The 18,869-nt window shown below is 39.5% G+C and overlaps 1 protein-coding gene across 3 annotated transcripts in view; it reads right to left on the reverse strand.

Annotated features, from left to right (window-relative positions):
• Nucleotides 1–18,869, reverse strand: part of SAMD4A (sterile alpha motif domain containing 4A) — a 309,605-nt gene that overhangs the window by 8,241 nt on the left and 282,495 nt on the right. For all 3 annotated transcript variants that reach the window (XM_043985301.1, XM_043985302.1, XM_043985303.1), the window contains one exon: nucleotides 3,514–3,597. In XM_043985301.1, the coding sequence (XP_043841236.1) occupies nucleotides 3,514–3,597 (84 nt within the window). The remainder of the gene's footprint in view (nucleotides 1–3,513; nucleotides 3,598–18,869) is intronic.

Here is an 18,869-nt window from a genome sequence, read left to right on the forward strand (position 1 = left end):
ATATATACATATTTGTGTGTGTATACGTGTATATATATATATTCCTGATTTGTAGTAATTGTTGATTTCTGGAATGTGAATGCTCACATTGAACATTTAACAACTATCTCTGGCAAGCACCTTAGAGCTGGTTCTAGCACATTCCTGGTTCTGACTCTTAGGCAGTGTACTTGAATTCCATGGTTACTGATAGGTCTTATTCATTACATCTAGATTCAGAGCTCTCAAGTTTTCTCATTCTCCATGGGGCAGAACTTCAAGGTAATACTTTCCTGCCCTATAGGGACCAAAGGTAGGAATAAACTCTTCCTCCTGCCTTTTGAATAATGTCAAACAACAACAGCTGTGTTGAGGTGAATGGATTAGAGACCCCCGGGTCTAGTCATCCACAAGCCACTTCTTAGGACTGAGAAGAAAATCTTTTGGTCCATGCTTATATTTAAGCCTCAACTCTGAAAGTGAAAGGCACTGTGGGTTTCCAGGGGCCCCTAGGTAATTTTGTACAAATAGTCCACAGTGATCATTGGAAACTGGGAGAGCAGTAAGGAGAAAGCCCAGGATAATCCCTGAATCCCATTTCAACAACAATTTGTATTTTCCATCTCCATAAACCATGAATAGAAATGCTCACCAGTAGCAAATGGTCAAGAGATAATCAGCAGAAATGGGGGAGAATGGGAAGAATGGTTGCTAAAAGAGAAGGAAGGGACCTAGATTGTCCACAATCTGATTAATGAGCCCCAGAATAATCAAGAGTTGACTCTAAGGGTCTCCATATATTATGAATGAGCTAGAACTTCCAGAACCAAAGTTTGGCAGGCCTTGAGTAATGTTACCCTTCTGTAGGAGCCTGGGAACAGAAAAGCTGAGTTTTGGTTCTTTTTTTTTTTTTTAATAGGGCTATTAAAGAAGAGAACACATCTTGCAGCCACTGATGAAAGTCTTAACCACAAGGAATAATAACAGCACAGCCTATGAAATGTTGCTCTCAGTAGTGTGTCAGGGCTTCCTCTTCCCCATAGCCTGTACTCCCCTCTCAAATGATCTTCCTGATGAGTCTTGAGTTGGGAAAGATCAAAGGGAAGAGAAGAAGGAAGGAAAATTGGATGGATGGAAGGGAGAAGGGGAAGGAAACAAGAGAAGAGAAGATAAATAGGGATTATAAAGCAAAGAGCAAATGGGCTTAAATTGGCAGCTGAAGCATATTGTTAGCTACATGGAGGAACTTCCTAACAACCTTAACTACTAGAATGAGTTATTGGTCGTTGAGAACTCTAAAAATAATACCATCAGTTTAGAATAGGTGAGGTAGAATCTTGGCTGGATTAAACGAGCTATTCCCAGGTGATATAGCTTCTCTTCAAAACTGAAATTGATCTTCCTCAAACAAACTCCAGCAAGGCAAGGGCATCATTACCTCCAAGGGGCTCACAGCTCAGAGGAAGACTGGGCATGGTGAGGGGGAAAGCTATTTTTCCTTCCTAAGCCTGTCCTGAATTGAATTTCTCATCTGAGTTTAGCCCATTTTTTCACATGGCTTCTCATCAGCAGAGATCACTGAGAAAAATAACCAACATTTATGTAGCATGTTAAAATTTGTAAAATGGCTTACATATATTATTTCATTTGATCCTTACAAGAATCCTGTGAGGTAGGTATTATTTTCCTCCTCATTTTACAGATAAGGAAACTATGGCTTATGGAGATGAAATGACTAAAGAGAAACAGCAAAAATATTGGTTCAGAGCAGTTTTCTCTAAGCATTCATCATGGAATCACCTTTCTCTTCATAAAAAAATGACATTATTGTGAATGAAAATAATAATGCTGATAGTAGGATGCAAACAAAAAGCCAATTATCTAAGCTATAAATATAATCTTGTGAGGGAAGGTCTGTTCTCTTTGCTGAGACTCAGATTCATAACAGGAAATCATCAGGATCTTAAGGAGAATTTGATCCCTGCCTCCTTGGTCTAGGGAACTCCTTCCCTCAAGTGTTTCCCTTCCCATTGGCAAACACTTCCCCCCATGTTGAGCTTGAGACAATATTAAGAAATTGAGTTTGCTTTAAACAACAATAATTTAAAGAAAAACCTACCAGGTTCTTAACCCATGTTGCCTCAATATGAACTAGGGACAAAGATGTTGTGGACCCAATTCTTGCCCTGCTCTTCAGACTCATGTTGTCCCCATTATTTCCCAAGGAAGCTCTTGGCTCAGAACCAGCTCTCTGGGGGACATGAAGTCAGGATGGAGAATGAGTGTCCTACTTTAGGCACCAGGGGAAAAACAGTGACTATTCTGTCTCCAAGGCTCAGTAGCTGAGATGGCTACAGAAAAGGCTCTCTAGAGCAAGCGACAGCAAACTCCTGCCCATGGGCCAAACCCAGGCCGCTGCCTGTTTTTGTACAGCCCATAGGCAGAATGATTTTTACATTTTAAAAATACAAACTTTATTTAAATACAAACTTTATTTTAAAATGTAAAACTCATTCTTAGTTTGCAGGTTGTACAGACACAAGCAGTGGGTCTGATTTGGCCCACAGGCCATAGTTGGCCAATGTTTGTTTTAGAGGAACCACCTGCATTGTCTGGATATGTTTGTCATCCTCCCTGCCATGAGTGGAGATGAACTGTAGCGAGTCTTTGATACTATGGCCCTGTGACAGCCAATTATTGGACCTGATGAACAAAAAGGTACCCAGTGATTGTATATACGGAGAGGTTGTAGAAGACTCCTCTATCAGAGTTCACTGTTAAGAGGGCAGAAAAGGACATCTGCTCTGCTAGCTCCACCAACCTTCCCCTGGGGAAGAAGCAACTGAGTTTGTGCTCATGATCCGTAGCAACACCGACCCAGCTAATGCAACCCATTGGGTACTAGGAAGGAGAAGGAGGAAATATCTACCAGGGTGGCTGTTCATTTTGTTAGCCCCACATATGGGCTATGGTTCTGCATAGCACAGCCCACCACACTGCTGACTTCAGTCACTGAAAAATAGCAAGGATTAGGGGACTCAGCCATTAGGCTAGGGGCTTCCAGCTCCACTTGAGTGATTTGAAACTTTTGGGATGTAAGTTAGGATGTTTCTTTTCACTGCTCACTATTACTAGTGAAGGTTTGGCCCAGAACAGAGGCCTAGAGTCTGGAATAAAAGAAATCCAACTCACAATTATAACTCTCTTTGTTTTCCAGTCCTTCTTTGGCTGCTCAAGGCATTAGAATGATTTAAATTTAAGATGGATTTGGTGGCTCTGGTTTGAGCTGCTGGGGAGAAGAACAACTTTGTTCTCTCAGCAATTAGCTCATTTTCCAAAAAAGAGAACCTAAAGGGACAGTCCACTGGGGTGATATCAGTCTTTCTTAACATATCCCCACAAATGAGTCCCTTTTCCCCTCCCAACACCCTCTTCTCCCCACCCCCCCTTAGGCAACTAGAACACATTTGTGAACAGAGGGTGGTCAAGTGAATTAATTCTCTTAGCCACCAGTGGATAAAAAAAGAAACTCACCCCCAAGGGCATGTTCAGTCATACTGAGGCACAAGGATTCTAGCCTGTTGTTGATGTCAGGTTCTGTCACTGGAACCTGGAACTCTGCAAAGGGCAAAGGGGGTTGGTTACATTGGTGATGAGCAATCTAATGGTCTAGACTTATATAATGTAAAATCTGTCTTGGCCGAAAGGGAGCTTTTCCAGTGAAGTTTTGGCGTGCATTCTTGGGGACGTCAGTTGGGTTTTCAGGCTAAGCAGAGAACTTATTTTCTCCTTCATTTAAGAATGACCAAAGACATACTCTATTATACACACAGAGGTCATCACAAGCACTAGTAGATTACCTTGGTTAAAATAAGCTGATCATAATAAAGACAGTCACGGCTCTCTAGACTTACCTTACAAAGGGCCTGGACCCTAGGCATGATGCTATGGGGGAGCAAGACCCGCTGAAGGACCAGTCGAGAACGGGGATGGAGGAATTTAAACTTTTAGACTACTATGGGAAAACTCTGAGGATACAGATGACTAGCTTCAGGCCAATTAGGTTGTCACAATAATGACAATTTCTACAGAGCTTTAAAGTTCATAAGACACTTTCTATACAACAACCCTGTGAGGTAACAAGTAATATAGTCTCTTTTTTACAGATGAGGAAACTGAGACTCAGAGAAATAATTCAATTTAAATCCAGGTATTTTGACTCCAACTCAGTGTTCTTTTTCTTTTACCACAAGATAAAGGATAAGCCTGTCTCTCAGCTCTCATGGTGGGAGGGTCCATTAAGATGAATGATAAAACACTAGGATCAGCTTGAGTAAGATTAATTGAGGCAGTTTATTTTCAGAACTTTATGACAGCACTCCAAATGACAGGGAAGCTCAACAGAATGGACTCAAGACAAGGACTATGTGCCCAAAGTACCTGCTTTTGCTGAATCCTATTAATCTTTTAAGGTCTAGCTCTAGTATCAGCATGTGAGGCCTACTTCAGTTAATGTTGGTTTTTCTTCCTTTTGAACTCCTATACCCCTCTAACACTCATTTAACATAGATCATATATTGTCTGCTGTGGTTAATTTTCTTTTTTACATGACATTTCACAATTTGATTGTAAGCTTCAAGAGTAGAGTCATCAAATTTCATTGATAACATTGTCTGTTGTTTCCATCCACAGTGCTCTGCATGGGAAAAGTTCCTTTTTTTTCTTTCTTTCTATTCCTAGCACTTAGCACCTGGAGCATGACACATAGTAAGTGTTAATAAAGGCTCAATGACATTATAAAGAATAACAACTTGTTGGGGCAGCTAGATGGCACAGTGGATAGAGCACCGGCCCTGGATTCAGGAGGACCTGAGTTCAAATCTGGCCTCAGACACTTAACAATTACTAGCTGTGTGACCCTGGGCAAGTCACTTAACCCCAATTGCCTCACCAAAAAAACCCAGAAAATAAAAAAAAATAAAAATAAAGAATAACAACTTGGAAATATTTAAGAACTTCGATCAATGCAATGACCAATCAGCTCCAAAGGACTTGACAAAAAGGGAAAAGACTCAAGATGCACAATGAGACATAAGATTTTTGGACATGACAAGCATGTGGATTTGTTTTGCTTGACTAGGCATATTTGTTCCAAGGGGGAAAATGTTTATTGATTGATTGTAGATATTGAAAAATGTTTATTGATCAAGTAGTGGGAAGAAGAGATAGCTATAGCTGTAAAGAATTTGAAGTCTCTTAGCTGGGCATGGTGGTATACACCCATAATCCCAGTTACTAGGGAGATTGAGTCTGGTGGGGCTCTGAGTTTGGGAGTTTCTAAACTGTGGTGGGATAAGTTGATTGGGTGTCTGCACTATTTGGCATTAATATGGGGAGGTGGGGAGGGAAGTAGAGAACTGGGTTGTCTAAAGAGGGAGGGAACTGCCCCAAGTCAGAAATCAGAGCAGGTCAAAACTCTGGCTTGTTACCCTTTCAGCCTAGGTAAAGTAGGGTGATCCCTTTAAAAAAAAGGGAAGAGGAAGTTCTACAATAGGGAATGAAGGGAACATAAAGCAGGGAAGTCATTTATCCACAGGGGAGGGCATGTCTTTTAATTCAGGCAGCCTGGATTTGAAGTCCTGGATCTGATTTAACTTCATATATAAAAGTTATATTGAGCTAATTCTCTATCACTAAACTTATGTTTTATCCAGAACCTCTTTCTGGCTCCTTGTTCTTTTTTTTTTTTTTTTTTTGCATTCACCCTAACTCCCCCCTACCTCTTTCAGGGATTTCCACTACTCCTTTGTACTGCCACCAGAGAGCATACAGGGACAGAGAAATAAAGTAAAACAATGGGATGTAAAATTTTATTCCTTATTAGAATCCAATTGTAAGATCTGGCTGGAAAGAAAGATTAAAGTAGTGATTAAAATGACGATAAAAAAAAATTTTGGGGTGAGGCAATTGGGGTTAAGTGACTTGGCCAGGGTCATATAGCTACTGTCAAGTGTCTGAGGCTGGATTTGAAATTCAGGTCCTCCTGAATCCAGGGCCGGTGCTTTATCTACTGCACCACCTAGCTGCCCCTAAAATGATGGTTTTTAACAATGTACACATCCCAGTCATTCATATAATCTCTATCCTCCAAAACTATGGATATTGAGTCAAATCTATCTAAACTGAAGTACTATTATTTAATAATAATAGTACGCAGCTTTCTGATGTCCTCTTTGCAGCAGGAGCTGCGGCTCCCTATTGGACTGCACAGCCACACTGTGGGCCTGTGGCTCTTCAAGGTGCTGATCCATGGTCGTCCTCGACTGGCGGAAGCCTACTAGTAGTAGTAAAAAAAATAATAGCTAGTATTTATATAGTGCTTTGCAAATTTTGCAAAGTATTTCTATATGTTATTTGATTTGGTACTCAACCACTCTGGGAGAGAGATGCTATTATTATCCTCATTTTCAGATTAGGAAATTGAAGCAGACAGAGATTAAGTTATTTGTCCAGATCACAGAGCTAGTAAGTATCTGAGGCAGGATTTGAACTCAGGAGTCCCAGGCTGTAGTTTGGCTCTAAAGCTAAAGTTATCTAAAGAGAAATTCAACAACAATGGACTTCTTTAAAAAATCCTGAGGCCGCCTTCTCAAATGGATTTCTAACATAAGTGGAACTAGAAGTAAAAAGTGTTGCTAACATGCGTAGTTAACAATACCAAAATGTGTCTATGAGGAAGCCTTTGGGCCAAGGCAGAATTTAGTAGATCTAATGGTTTGTTCAGAGATAAGCTTGGAAGGAGAGATACCCTTTGGCTAGTAAAACCAGTGAAGCTAAACCCAGGGGATTTCAAGGAAAAAATAAGGGGATAGGGTGGAATTTAGTTAACTGGAGAGGGCCTTGGATAGGAAATCAAGCAGCTTGGACTACATGCCTTGGCTTATACTATTTTTGGTGTTGACCTCTCAGTTTCTCTATCTTGACTCTTGACTCTTAGGAAGAGTATTTTTTGCATTGTGGTCCATCCATGTGAAAATCATATGCATGCAAAAATTAGAAGTCCTACAGGGTGTGAAATCTATGAAACAGAAACACACACAACTTTATATATAGCTCTTTGACAAATATGAAAAAAAATCAGCAATTATAGCCATCCATATGCTCATTGTAAAATTTAGTTTACTCTCCAGATATCCCCTTTAAACAAACACTGTGGATAGATTTGGATAAATAAAGATGCTCGACATTTGGAGAGAAGTGTTTCAGCTGCAGGATTTCTTGCCAACACATAGCAAATGCCATTTTCCAAGCCTGGTGTTGTGTGTTCAAAAAAAGTAGGCTGGAAACTGCAGAGCTGTGCTCTCCCCAAAGCCAACCAAACCCTGCTGTGTTGCTCTTTTAGCTTGAAAAATGGGTCTATTACCCCCCTCCCCAGGAAGAAAGAGGTGATATGAAAGTGATCATAACAACCCCCTCTTCAACCTGCTCTGAGAAGCATGAAGTCTCAATAGAAGTCCATATGTCAAAGCTTCAGTTTCCTAATACTGTGGGCTTTTAAATTGTGTGTTTGATAAAAGCAGATCTCACTGCTTACACAAAGAAGGAAACAGGATGTCACATGGCATCCATAACAGGCCAGAGCTTCTTGGCTGTGGTTCCCTTGGTTGTGTGAGCCATTGAGGAATAGAGCAGGAGTACTCCAGCCCCTCAAGCTAACCACTGGGTTCAACACTACAGGATGCTATAAATAAATAAATAAGTGATATCTCACCTGGACTGGGCCCCCACATTTGCTACATACCATAGGGACTGATCAAGAAAATATGGCGAGTAAGGGAAGCAATCAATAAATGAGCATTTATTAAGCATCTGTTGTATAATAGGCTGTAAGGCATAGAAGATTGAGCCCTGCTTCTGACACATTAGTTGGCTGTGTAGCCCTGTAGCTCTCTTGTAGGTTGCAGAGCAAATACTGATCTGCATTGGTGAAGGGAGTTCCTCACTAGGAATTGGAGTCCCACAGAAGTTAACTGACTTGTCCAAGGTCAGAGGGGTATAAAGTAGCAAAGCCAGAATTTGAATCAAAACCTTATAATTTCAAATCCAGTCACCATTTCTACAAGGGACATAGGGGGACACTGGTAATATTTTGACAATATCACTACGCCACCCCCCCTCCCCCAACTCCCAGATTGGTATTTTCAAGCTTCTGCTCTCAGATGAATGTTAAAATAAGGTCCTAACCTGGATCACTTATTGATTTCATTATTGACGCTTACTGACTCATTCAATGAATTACTGGAGAAACAATTCAATTATTGCAATTTTGTGAACTGTGAATTTTGCTTCTGGATCTTAGGATAGAAGAAATTCCCATGTTACTAGTTCTGTATCCCCTTCCTCCACTGTCTTACCACCTTTTTTCTTTAAGTGTCTAATAACCATCATGACCCTTCTCCTTTTCTTGATTTTTTTTTTTTGGCAGGGAATGAGGGTTAAGTGACTCACCCAGGATCACACAGCTAGTAAGTATCAAGTGTCTGAGTCCGGATTTGAACTCAGGGCCTCCTGAGTTCTCTATCTGAGTGCTCTATCCACTGCGCCACCTAGCTGCCCCCTCCTTTTCTAGATTTTTTTTTTTTTTTTTTTTTGCGGGGCAATGTGGGTTAAGTGACTTGCCCAGGGTCACAACAGCTAGTAAGTGTAAAGTGTCTGAGGCCGGATTTGAACTCAGGTACTCCTGAATCCAGGGCCGGGGCTTTATCCACTGCGCCACCTAGCCGCCCCCCTTTTCTAGATTTTTAAGAAAAGATGTGAAACTCAAGCAAAGAAAATATTCAGATAACCACTTGAAGTATTCTTTTCCTCTCCTGTCTCTCACCAACGTAGCTGCATTTGAACAATTCTTAAGCCAGAGCTAGAATTATAGGTAGCGGCTAATTAGTAGGGAGGCATGAAGTTCTGGGACGGAGAGGGTCTTTTTCTAGCTCTCTTGAAATCATATTATGATACTAAGGTGGTGTTGCCTGGTCCTATATTCAATTACATTATTTTATACTGAGTTCTGGGCAAGGAAGTAACAAGTGTCCCAAAATTCATGACTATTGAGCTTGGCTGACTAAAGTTTCTCTTAATCTCTTGTTGATTCAATGAAAAGAGCACTGAATTGATCAGAAGAACAAATGTTTATTTTTTTGTTTTGTTTTGTTTTGGTGAGGTAATTGGGGTTAAGTGACTTGCCCAGGGTCATACAGCTAGTAAGTGTTAAGTGTCTGAGGCTGGATTTGAACTCAGGTCCTTCTGAATCCAGGGCTGGTGCTCTATCCACTGTGCCACCTAGCTGCCCTGTAAATGTTATTTATTTTTAAAGTTTTTTTTTTAATTACAAACTCAATAGACACCAACAAACATGAACATTTCCATATATGAAGAACAGGAAAAGAGATCTATCACATACTGCTTATTTTTTTTTAAAGTATATATTAAATTTAACACAGTAGTATCAATACTGCCTGGAGCAGCTAGGTGGAGAGTGCTGGGTCTGGAGTGAGGAAGACTAAATTTGGCCTCAGACACCTAATAGCTGTGTGACTCTGGGCAAGTCACTTAACCCTGTTGACCTCAGTTTCCTCATCTGTAAAATTTAAACCATTCCAGTATCTCTGCCAAGAAAACTCCAAATGGGGTCATTTGAACAACAACAACCATTACTGCCCTGTACTTGTCTGTGCCCTCCACCTTTGAACTTTGCTTTACTCTTTTGTGAATTTTAAAAATCTTTAAGGGAGGTTCTTTTCTTTTCTTTTCTGTTACTATCACTATCCTTCATAACTCTCACTCCATCCCTCTCAAAGTAAAGCCCTTCCTTATAACAAATAAGTTTAGTCAAGTAAAACCAATTTATTAATTGTCTGTGTCTGAAAATGTATGTTTCATTTTGAACTTGTAGTCCTTCACTTCTCTGCTAATAGCTAAGAGGCATGATTTAAGTTTCTGGAGTCATGACTTGTCCTCACATTGATCAGAGTTCCTAAATCTTTAAAAGTTGTTTTCCTTTATAATACTATAATTATATAAATTGTTTCCCTTGCTGTGCTAACATAACTCTTCATCATCTAACTCCAAATTTTTTTCTGTTCCTAATTTCATTTCTGTCCAATTCCATTTCTAACTCAGGTTTTTTTTGTTTTGTTTTGTTTTTTGTGTGAAGCAATTGGGGTTAAGTGACTTGCCCAGGATCACACAGCTAGTATCTAACTCAGTTTTTAACCCTATTTCCATTTTTAACTATAATCTCTAATTCAAAGAAGCAGGGATGTGTTAGTAAATGTTTAACAACTGGCTCCCTGAAATAACATGACACACTTTTAAGTTTAATTTACATTATTTACATTTTCTCCATCACTTTCTTAAGTCTGGACAATCACCAAAAAGAATAAATCAAGCACTGATTTGTAACATTTGCCAATTTCTGATATGTAAATGCTCACACTGAAAATTCTAACAATTGGCCTTCAGGAAGTTGGGACAACTTCTTTAGGGTTTCTCTGAATTAGTCCTTTTCATAATTTCATAAGGTAAAATAATATTCGATTACATCAGTATACCATAATTTGTTTAGCTATTTTACCATTGATGGAAACCTACTTGCTATAAATTCATTGCTACACATGGCTAATAAGGAAGTATGTTTTGTATGACCTCACATGTATAATCAAAATAAATTGCTTGCCTACTCAAATGGGGGAGGGGATAATGGGAAGGAGGTAATTTGGAACTCAAAAATTTTAAAAATCATCATTAAAAAATTATTGGGGCAGCTAGATGGTACAGTAGATAGAGCACTGTTGCTGGAGCCAGGAGGACCTGAGTTCAAATCTGGCTTCAGACACTTGATACTTACTAGCTGTGTGACCCTGGGCAAGTCATTTAACCCTGATTGCTTCCCCCCACCCCCTAAATTGGGAAAATATCTAATAAATTGGGAATTTCTAATTGGGAAATACCTAATGAAATAAATAAAAATAAATTTTAAAATAATAAATTCATTGCTACTATAATCCCTCCCCCCCAAAAAAAAGTTTTCAATAGATATTTTTGTAGATATAGGTCCTTTCCCTCTTTCTTTGATTTCTTTGAGGTACATACCTAATGGTTGTATTGCCTGGTCAATAGTTTAGTAGCTCTTTGAGTATTGTTCTAAATTTCTTTCTAGAATGGTTGGACCATTTCACAGCTCTACAAAGGTGCATAACTTCCACATAACCACCAACTATTATTTTTCTTACTCATCATCTCTGTCAATATAATGGTCTTCAGAGATGTTTTAATTTGTATTTCTCTTATTATTATTGACTTGGAACATTTTTTCATGTTTTTTTGATAGCTTGGATTTTTTCCTTTGAGATATTTCTATTCATATATTTTGAACATTTGTCTTTTGGGGGAATAGCTCTTATTTTTAATTGTTGCATTGCTTGTATATCTTAGCAATCAGACTTTATCAGAGAAACTCTCCCAGTTTACTGTAAATCTTCTAATCATAGTTATGTTAATTTTGTTTGTTCAAAACCTTTTCAACTTTATGCAATCAAAAATACCCATTTTATCTCCTGTGATCCTTTCTATTCTTTGGTCAGTGGCACTCCCCCATCCACAGCTGTGAAAGGTATCTTCAAGCCTCTTGCTTCTCTAATTGATATGTCCTTTAGAAAAAAGCTTTCTAAACTGTGGGTCATGACCCTGTATAGGGTAGCATAACTGAATGTGGGTGTCAAAAAAAATTGGCAGTAAATGTTTGATTTGCATACCTATTTTATATACCTGGGATTGTGTAAAAATTTCTCGAGAGAAAAGGGGTTGCAAGTGGAAAAAATTTAAGAAGCCCCTAGAAGACCCAGCTTTGAATTAAGTTCTATCATTTACTGTCTTTGTAAACCCCAGAAATCAGATTACAGGTTCCCTGAGGTTCCTTTTAGCTCTAAATCCTGGGGATTTACCTCCTGGTCTTTTCAATCTCTACTCTCAGGCTTACTAAAGTGAAGAATCAAGCTAAGAAGGCTAGTGGATCTACTCTTGTCCACAGATCTTGCTGTTCTATGAGCTCTTTGGTTAAGTTCCCAAGGGCAGCTTAGATTGGGTCAGCAGGAACACTGCGATTTCTAACATAAACAATCATTCTCCATTTTTAAGCTAATTTTCCAGTGGGGAAAACACATCTTATATTTGCAATGAATGTGGTTATTCTCTCTCTGGCCCCAAATGTTTATGGGCATGAGATATAGCCTTAGTTGTGGATTATATTAGGCCTAACATGATCTGGGTCCTTTGGGGAGACCAGGTTTATATTTCTTACTCAGCATCTGGAGAGAAGGAAAATCACCAGACCCCTCCATTAGTTAGCTCAGAGAAGGTTCTAAAACCTTTCCATGCAGAAACAAGCTTAAAAATAACCCCCAAGATTGCCTCCAAGGGGTTAGTGAATTCAGCGAGGCTCAGGAAAGAAGAGAGTGTAATGCTGATTCCAGTCAGCTACTCATAATAGCAACAGCCCTCAGTTTTTGCTACAATCCTTTGAGATGGTCAAAGTCTTCTATAAGCTCATCTAAATAAATTTGAGTTTGCAGGATCAAAATGTCCCAAGAAAATCAGTTGATCTTAGGCTACTAGTGTTCCCACATGGTTTTAAGATGGTTACATTAAAAAAAAATTGTTTTTCCAGGAGGTTTTACCTCAAATCAGAACTTCTTGTGGTATTCAATTTAGGGCTGGTCATCCTCTGTTCTACCATGCTATGCACAAGCCCCTGTTACCATAAAGGTGAAAATCAACCTCCAACTTCTGAGATTTTTGTTAATTCAATATTTTTAAACATTTCTACTTAAAGGTATGAATTCTATCCTTAGAGGTATGGAATGCTAAAATCAAAGAATAGTGAATCTGGGTAGAAAATTCTAGCTGTGGGAGAAAACAAACCTGGTAAGTCTCTAGGAGGCTTTTTTTTTTCTTAGTCATTCCTTGGTCAATGCCTACACTGTTGCTATACAACCCTACCTTAATGACTGGTCAATGCTTGCATTGTTGTTCTAGGTACTAATTCAATTACTGGCAAGAATTAATACCATGACTCCCCATTAAGATGAAGATGTGAAAAGTACTAGAACAGCCCAGCTCTCCCACAAATACCCAGACAATGTTCTAAAAAGCCACTGAATGAAACAATAATCAAAAAGACCAAAGAAACATCATTAAGCGCCTCCAATCAAATCCAGGATTGTGAGGGGGAAAAAGAGAGAAACCTGAGAGTACTCAGAGGGGAGGCAGAAGCCAACAAAATTTTAAGTAAACAGGGTCTAAAAGGCAGTAGGACCTTGGCCCTGGCCTGTCAGAACAGCAAGGAGGGTCAAAGCCGGATGGATATGTTATTATGCAAGGAGACAGGGCCAGAAATTAAATTGACATCTCAGGGAACTCCAGGAGACCTCAAACCATCACTACTGTCTATGCCACAGCCAAGTAACCCAGGACCAGCACAGTGCCTGGGCAACCAGGAGGCCTGACACCAGCACACAGTGCCTGATAATGTCAAATGCTGCAGAAGTCAGGGAGGATTAGGACTGAGAAAAGGCAGTATCTCTTTCCAAGGGATCTCTTGACATAGTAGTCAGTGCCTTGTCCTACTGCATTTTTCTCTGTTCCAGGTGCTTTTTGTGAGAACTCATGAATTAGTCATGTCACTACGACTTCTGACAATAGCATGAAAAGCTGTTGAATGGCAGGTTCCACCATGGAGATCATGTTTTTGGCACTAAATCCTGGGTTGAGTTCAAAATCTTAGGAGGGTATTTTCTCCCAACTTTTAATGATTTTCAAAAATTATACCTTAGTAATACCTCCAACAAACTCAGAGAGCCAAAGGAAGGAGCTTATATAGTACCTTCTCAACAAACCTCAGGATCGCAGGGGTCATCTAATCTAACCTGTACTTGAAGTCTCAACAATACTCCTGACAAGTAACATATTCCCTCTCCAATATTCCTGACAAGCTTGTGTCCTGTTGGTGGGGAATTGAGAGTATGAATCAGCTTTAAATAGATGATATCATGCCAACAGTGTTTGAAACTGTGCAAAAGCTTTTGAGTGTAATTATTTATAAATGGAGAGGTGCACTCTGGGGATCTATCCCTCATCCTTTCTTCCTGATGTGTTTCTGAGTATGTTGCCCTACTTGGAAGGAGGAGGGAGAAAGAAGCATAGTCTTCAGCACACAGTATGTAGTTTGATGTGGGCAGCTAGGTGGTACAGTGGGTACAGCAACAGGCCAAGAGTCACGAAGACCTAAATTCAAATTCAGCCTTGGATACTTATTAGCTGGGTGACCCTGGGCAAGTAATTTAACTTCTGTGTGCCTCAGTTTCCACATCAGTAAAATGGGGACGATAATGACAGTAACCACCTTCCCAGGGTTGTTGTGAGATAACATATGTAGAATGCCTGGCCCGTAGTAGGCGTCATATAAATGATAGCTATTATTGTTGTTATTATTGATGGACAGAAGGTATGAGAACTTCTGATTTTTGCCTCCCTCCTGAGGTCTTTTGAATATGTGTCTATGATGATACACCATCTACTTATCTTCCTACCTAGAGCATCAGTGGGATCATGGCTCTTTCCATATAAGATAATATACTTTCCAAGTTCTATGTGAATATAAGAAGAAATTTTTGCATCTCTCCCAGTAAGAAAGTGTACAAGGAGAAATGTGCATGAATGAAAGGGTTCCCAAATTAAGAAATATATGTAGAACTTCTGACTTTGTTTATCATGGTGCTTAGCATGTGCCTCAACAAATATCTGTTGATTAAACTGTGCTGCCTAGGCAACAGTGATCTTTTTCTCTCATCATGGGAATCTTCATTCATTTTAATGGTAGTCGTACAATAGTAAAATTAATGAAAAAATTGAGTTTCACATTTAAAAGATGAAAAAAAAAGACTGGGTAAAGCTGGAAAAAATAGAAATAGGATTTTACCAGAATGCTGTTAAACTGGGATGTATAACAAAGTTGTACTAAAAATATTTTTCAATGGATGATTAATATTAGTCTAGGAAGATCTAACAGATTATATTCTGTTGAGGCAGACAGGCAGCTCAGTTCTTTTTAATATTTTTATTAATAACCTGAATGATAGACTAGAGCACATACTTAACAAGTCTTCAGGGGTCATCAAGCTGATAATCTGGGGAGAGTGGTGTTTATTGGGGAAAATGTTATCCTGTTGGAGAACATTCTACATGTTCTGATACTGCCTAGTTTCTTATATGGTCTTCAAAGCCCAGCACAAATGCTGCTTCTTCCATGAAGCCTTCCTGATTCTTCCACACAGCATTCATCTCTTCCTTATTAAATCCCGTAGTGTTTTGTATTTGCTTACTATACCTATATTATAACTGTCTATATAATTATCTTATCTTATCTTCATTACTAGATTGTAAACCACTTGGGGACAAAGGTCATTCTTATTTAGTTTTGGAACTCCACTTGTATGATGTAATGGATAGTGCTAGACTTGGAGTCAAGAGAGATAGGCATTGAAATTTGACCTCTGACACTTAGCAGCTAGCTATAATCATACACATGGCACTCTGAGATTCAGTTTTCTCAGCTATAAAATAAGGTGATCTATGCAAGGGCTTCTTAAACTTTTTCCACTTGTGACCCCTTTTCACCCGAGAAATTTTTACATGACTCTAGATATATAAATATATAAAATACTTACTGTTGCTAATTTTTTGTGACCCCCCACATTCAGTTACGCAACCCTATTTGGGGTTGCAAACCATAGTTTAAGAAGCTTTGATCTATGCAGAGCTCTCTGGATTGTGTTGAATGATCTACAAATGTCTCAATTCATTCTGGTATAATGACCTTAACTATTAGGCAAGTGGCTTGAGTCAGACCCAGTTCACCATAACTGGTATCAGTGAAAGCTGGAATAAAATCACTTCATGGCTTATACTCTGGCTGCAGTGTGGGAAAGGTAATGCAAATATTCAGGATAGAGAAATCAGATCGTCGGATACAACAATATGGCACCCTGAAACAAGGGCTCTTTTAGTAGTAGATGGAGCATCTTTTCAATGGAACAAAGAAAAGGCCTCAACTGATGCAAATGATTGCTTCTGTGGAATCTAGAGGAGGATTATAGGGAGGGCAATGATAGAACAAGGTCTATCATTCCCCCAGCGCTCAGCCATATAAGTTAAACTTTGGGAGATCTGCTTTCATTGTGAACAAATCTTTGTTCATGTTCATCTCCAGGGCTACCTGCATCCCCTCTCTCACTTATACTGCCACATCCTGGTGGGCAGATTCCCAATAGAGGCTTCTTTTCCTGAGGGCATTGATGCATAACTACATAGAAAATAATACTGACTAAGATTTGATTTTGGACCATGAAGGACAAGGATCTAGCCTTCTCAGTCAAGTTTTGGGGAATACAATGAATAGAAAGGACCAAGATGATGCAAGACACAATCCAAATAAATAAAAAAGGGAATTCCAGGAATTTATTTGAAGTTTGGGTTTTAGAGAACCCATATTCCCCATCTGGATATCCTGATGGTCCCCCATTTACCAAATAACCTGCAAGTTCACCTCTTAAGAATGGGGCTGAGAGGGGCAGCTAGGTGGTGCAGTGGATAGAGCACTAGTCCTGGAGTCAGGAGGACCTGAGTTCAAATCCTGACTCAGATACTTAACACTTACTAGCTGTGTGACCTTAGACAAATCACTTAACCCCAATTGCCTCACAAAACAAACAAATATAAGATATCATTTAGGGGCGCAGTGGATAGAGCACTGGCCCTGGAATCAGGAGTACCTGAGTTCAAATCCGGCCTCAGACACTTAACACTTACTAGCTGTGTGACCCTGGGCAAGTCACTTAACCCCAATTGCCTCACGAAAAAAAACCAAAACAAACAAACAAACAAAAGAATGGGGCTGAGAACAGGTTACAGCCCTGAAAGACCTAAAGCAGGCCTTTCAGCAGTCTTTCCCCCTGGAACCTTACGACTCTGCGGGGCCCATGGTTTTGGAGATCTCTGTATGTTAATACCAGACCTAGTGGAGCTTTTGGGCAGGAACTAACAGGTGGAGAGACTAAAGGACCATTAGAATTTTGGCACCCTTTGACAAGGGCTCTTCTCTTTGGAGAAGACTTTCCAAAGTAACTATTTCCCACTTTTGAAAAGCAGATGCTACTTGCTAGTTACTATTGCTAGTTGTTGCTGGATGGACGATGCAGGGTCATAAATCACCCATTGTATAGTTGCCTGTGATGAGTTGAGTAAGGCAGAAGAGGCTTCTGTTGTTAAATAGAAATGGTACATTAAAAATTGCACATGCTTGGGTCCTTTAGGTGTTAGTATTCTTCATAAACAGGTTATGCCTCTGTCAGAGGCTGAAGTTCTTAGCCCTAAAATTCTACCTCTTCAGCTAGCCCAAAGGGCCTCTTTCTATGAGGACCTGGATGCTAAAGGACACGACTTTGCCTGATTTAAAAGTTTTACCCACTATGAGAGAGATATGGGCAACTAGGCTTCAGCAACCATTACTCTAGTAATAGGATATAGGTTACTATCTCTATAAGGATCTGCTCTTTCATATATAGCAGTTTAGTGCTGAAAGTGACAGAAAAGCACTTTTGCACAAATAAAAATAATTAAATCAACTTGTAAAGGATGTAAAGTATTGCTTCTCTTGTAGGTGAATAGTTTGGTGGGAAAACAATTTTAGTTAAGAAAAATTGCTAAAATTCTGCATATAAGGAAAATGAAATATGACATAATAAAATATTTAATCACCTAAGGATGTAGGGTGATGGTACTTTTTATGAGAAAGATAACTTAAAGGGGTAGAGAATTTTTATTAAAAACTGATAAAGGGGCAGCTAGGTGGCGCAGTGGATAGAGTACTGGCCCTGGAGTCAGGAGGACATGAGTTCAAATCCGGCCTCAGACACTTAACACTTACTAGCTATGAGACCCTAGGCAAGTCACTTAACCCCAATTGCCTCACCAAAACAACAACAACAACAACAAAAACCCTGATAAAAATTAAATTATAAAGAAACAGGTGTTGGAAACAGGATGACTAGAGCTAGAGTGCATGGTGATCCCTCAGATAAGTTAACTGCTTAAGAAGGTCAAATTTACAAAACAAAAAAAATCATGTAATTGTTTGGACACTAAGGTTTGATTAAGTAAGGATTATTAATCTCATAGGGGAGATTCACTAAGGGTTTTTTTTTTGTTGTTGTTATTTTTTTCGAGGCAAGGAGGGTTAAGTGACTTGCCCATGGTCACACAGCTAGTGTCAAGTGTCTGAGGCCGGATTTGAACTCAGGTCCTCCTGAATCCAGGGCCACTGCTTTATCCACTGTGTTACCTAGCTGCCCCCTAAGTTTTTATATTATAAGTAAAAGATGAATCACTGAGTACCAGAAAACTCTGATTTAAGCCACTGAAAACAGTGAAGAATGAAACCCTGAAGAACCTGACAAGGAAAGATTTCAGATCAAACAGCAAGGGAAAATAAAGCCAACTCTGTCAGAATTATGTGAAGTGGGAGCTAAAGCAGTCAGGAGACACAAGGCTTCAGCTTCTAGATTCCAGATTGGGTGAAGAGAAAGACTGCAGCTCACTGCATGAGAACTTCATGTCAGCTACTGCCCTTCCTTCATCAACTGTTAAAAGAGATAAAGCCTCTCTGAGGTACATGCTGATCTTTGCTACTCCCTCAGGCTTAAAAAGGAAAAGCAGAGGGGAAAGACTGGATTTGTAGCCCTTTGTTGGGTTTCATTTGCTACTAATTGGTCAACAATAGC

The sequence above is a fragment of the Dromiciops gliroides genome, chromosome 2, assembly GCF_019393635.1.
Source record: "Dromiciops gliroides isolate mDroGli1 chromosome 2, mDroGli1.pri, whole genome shotgun sequence".
In the NCBI taxonomy this organism is placed as follows: Eukaryota; Metazoa; Chordata; class Mammalia; order Microbiotheria; family Microbiotheriidae; genus Dromiciops; species Dromiciops gliroides.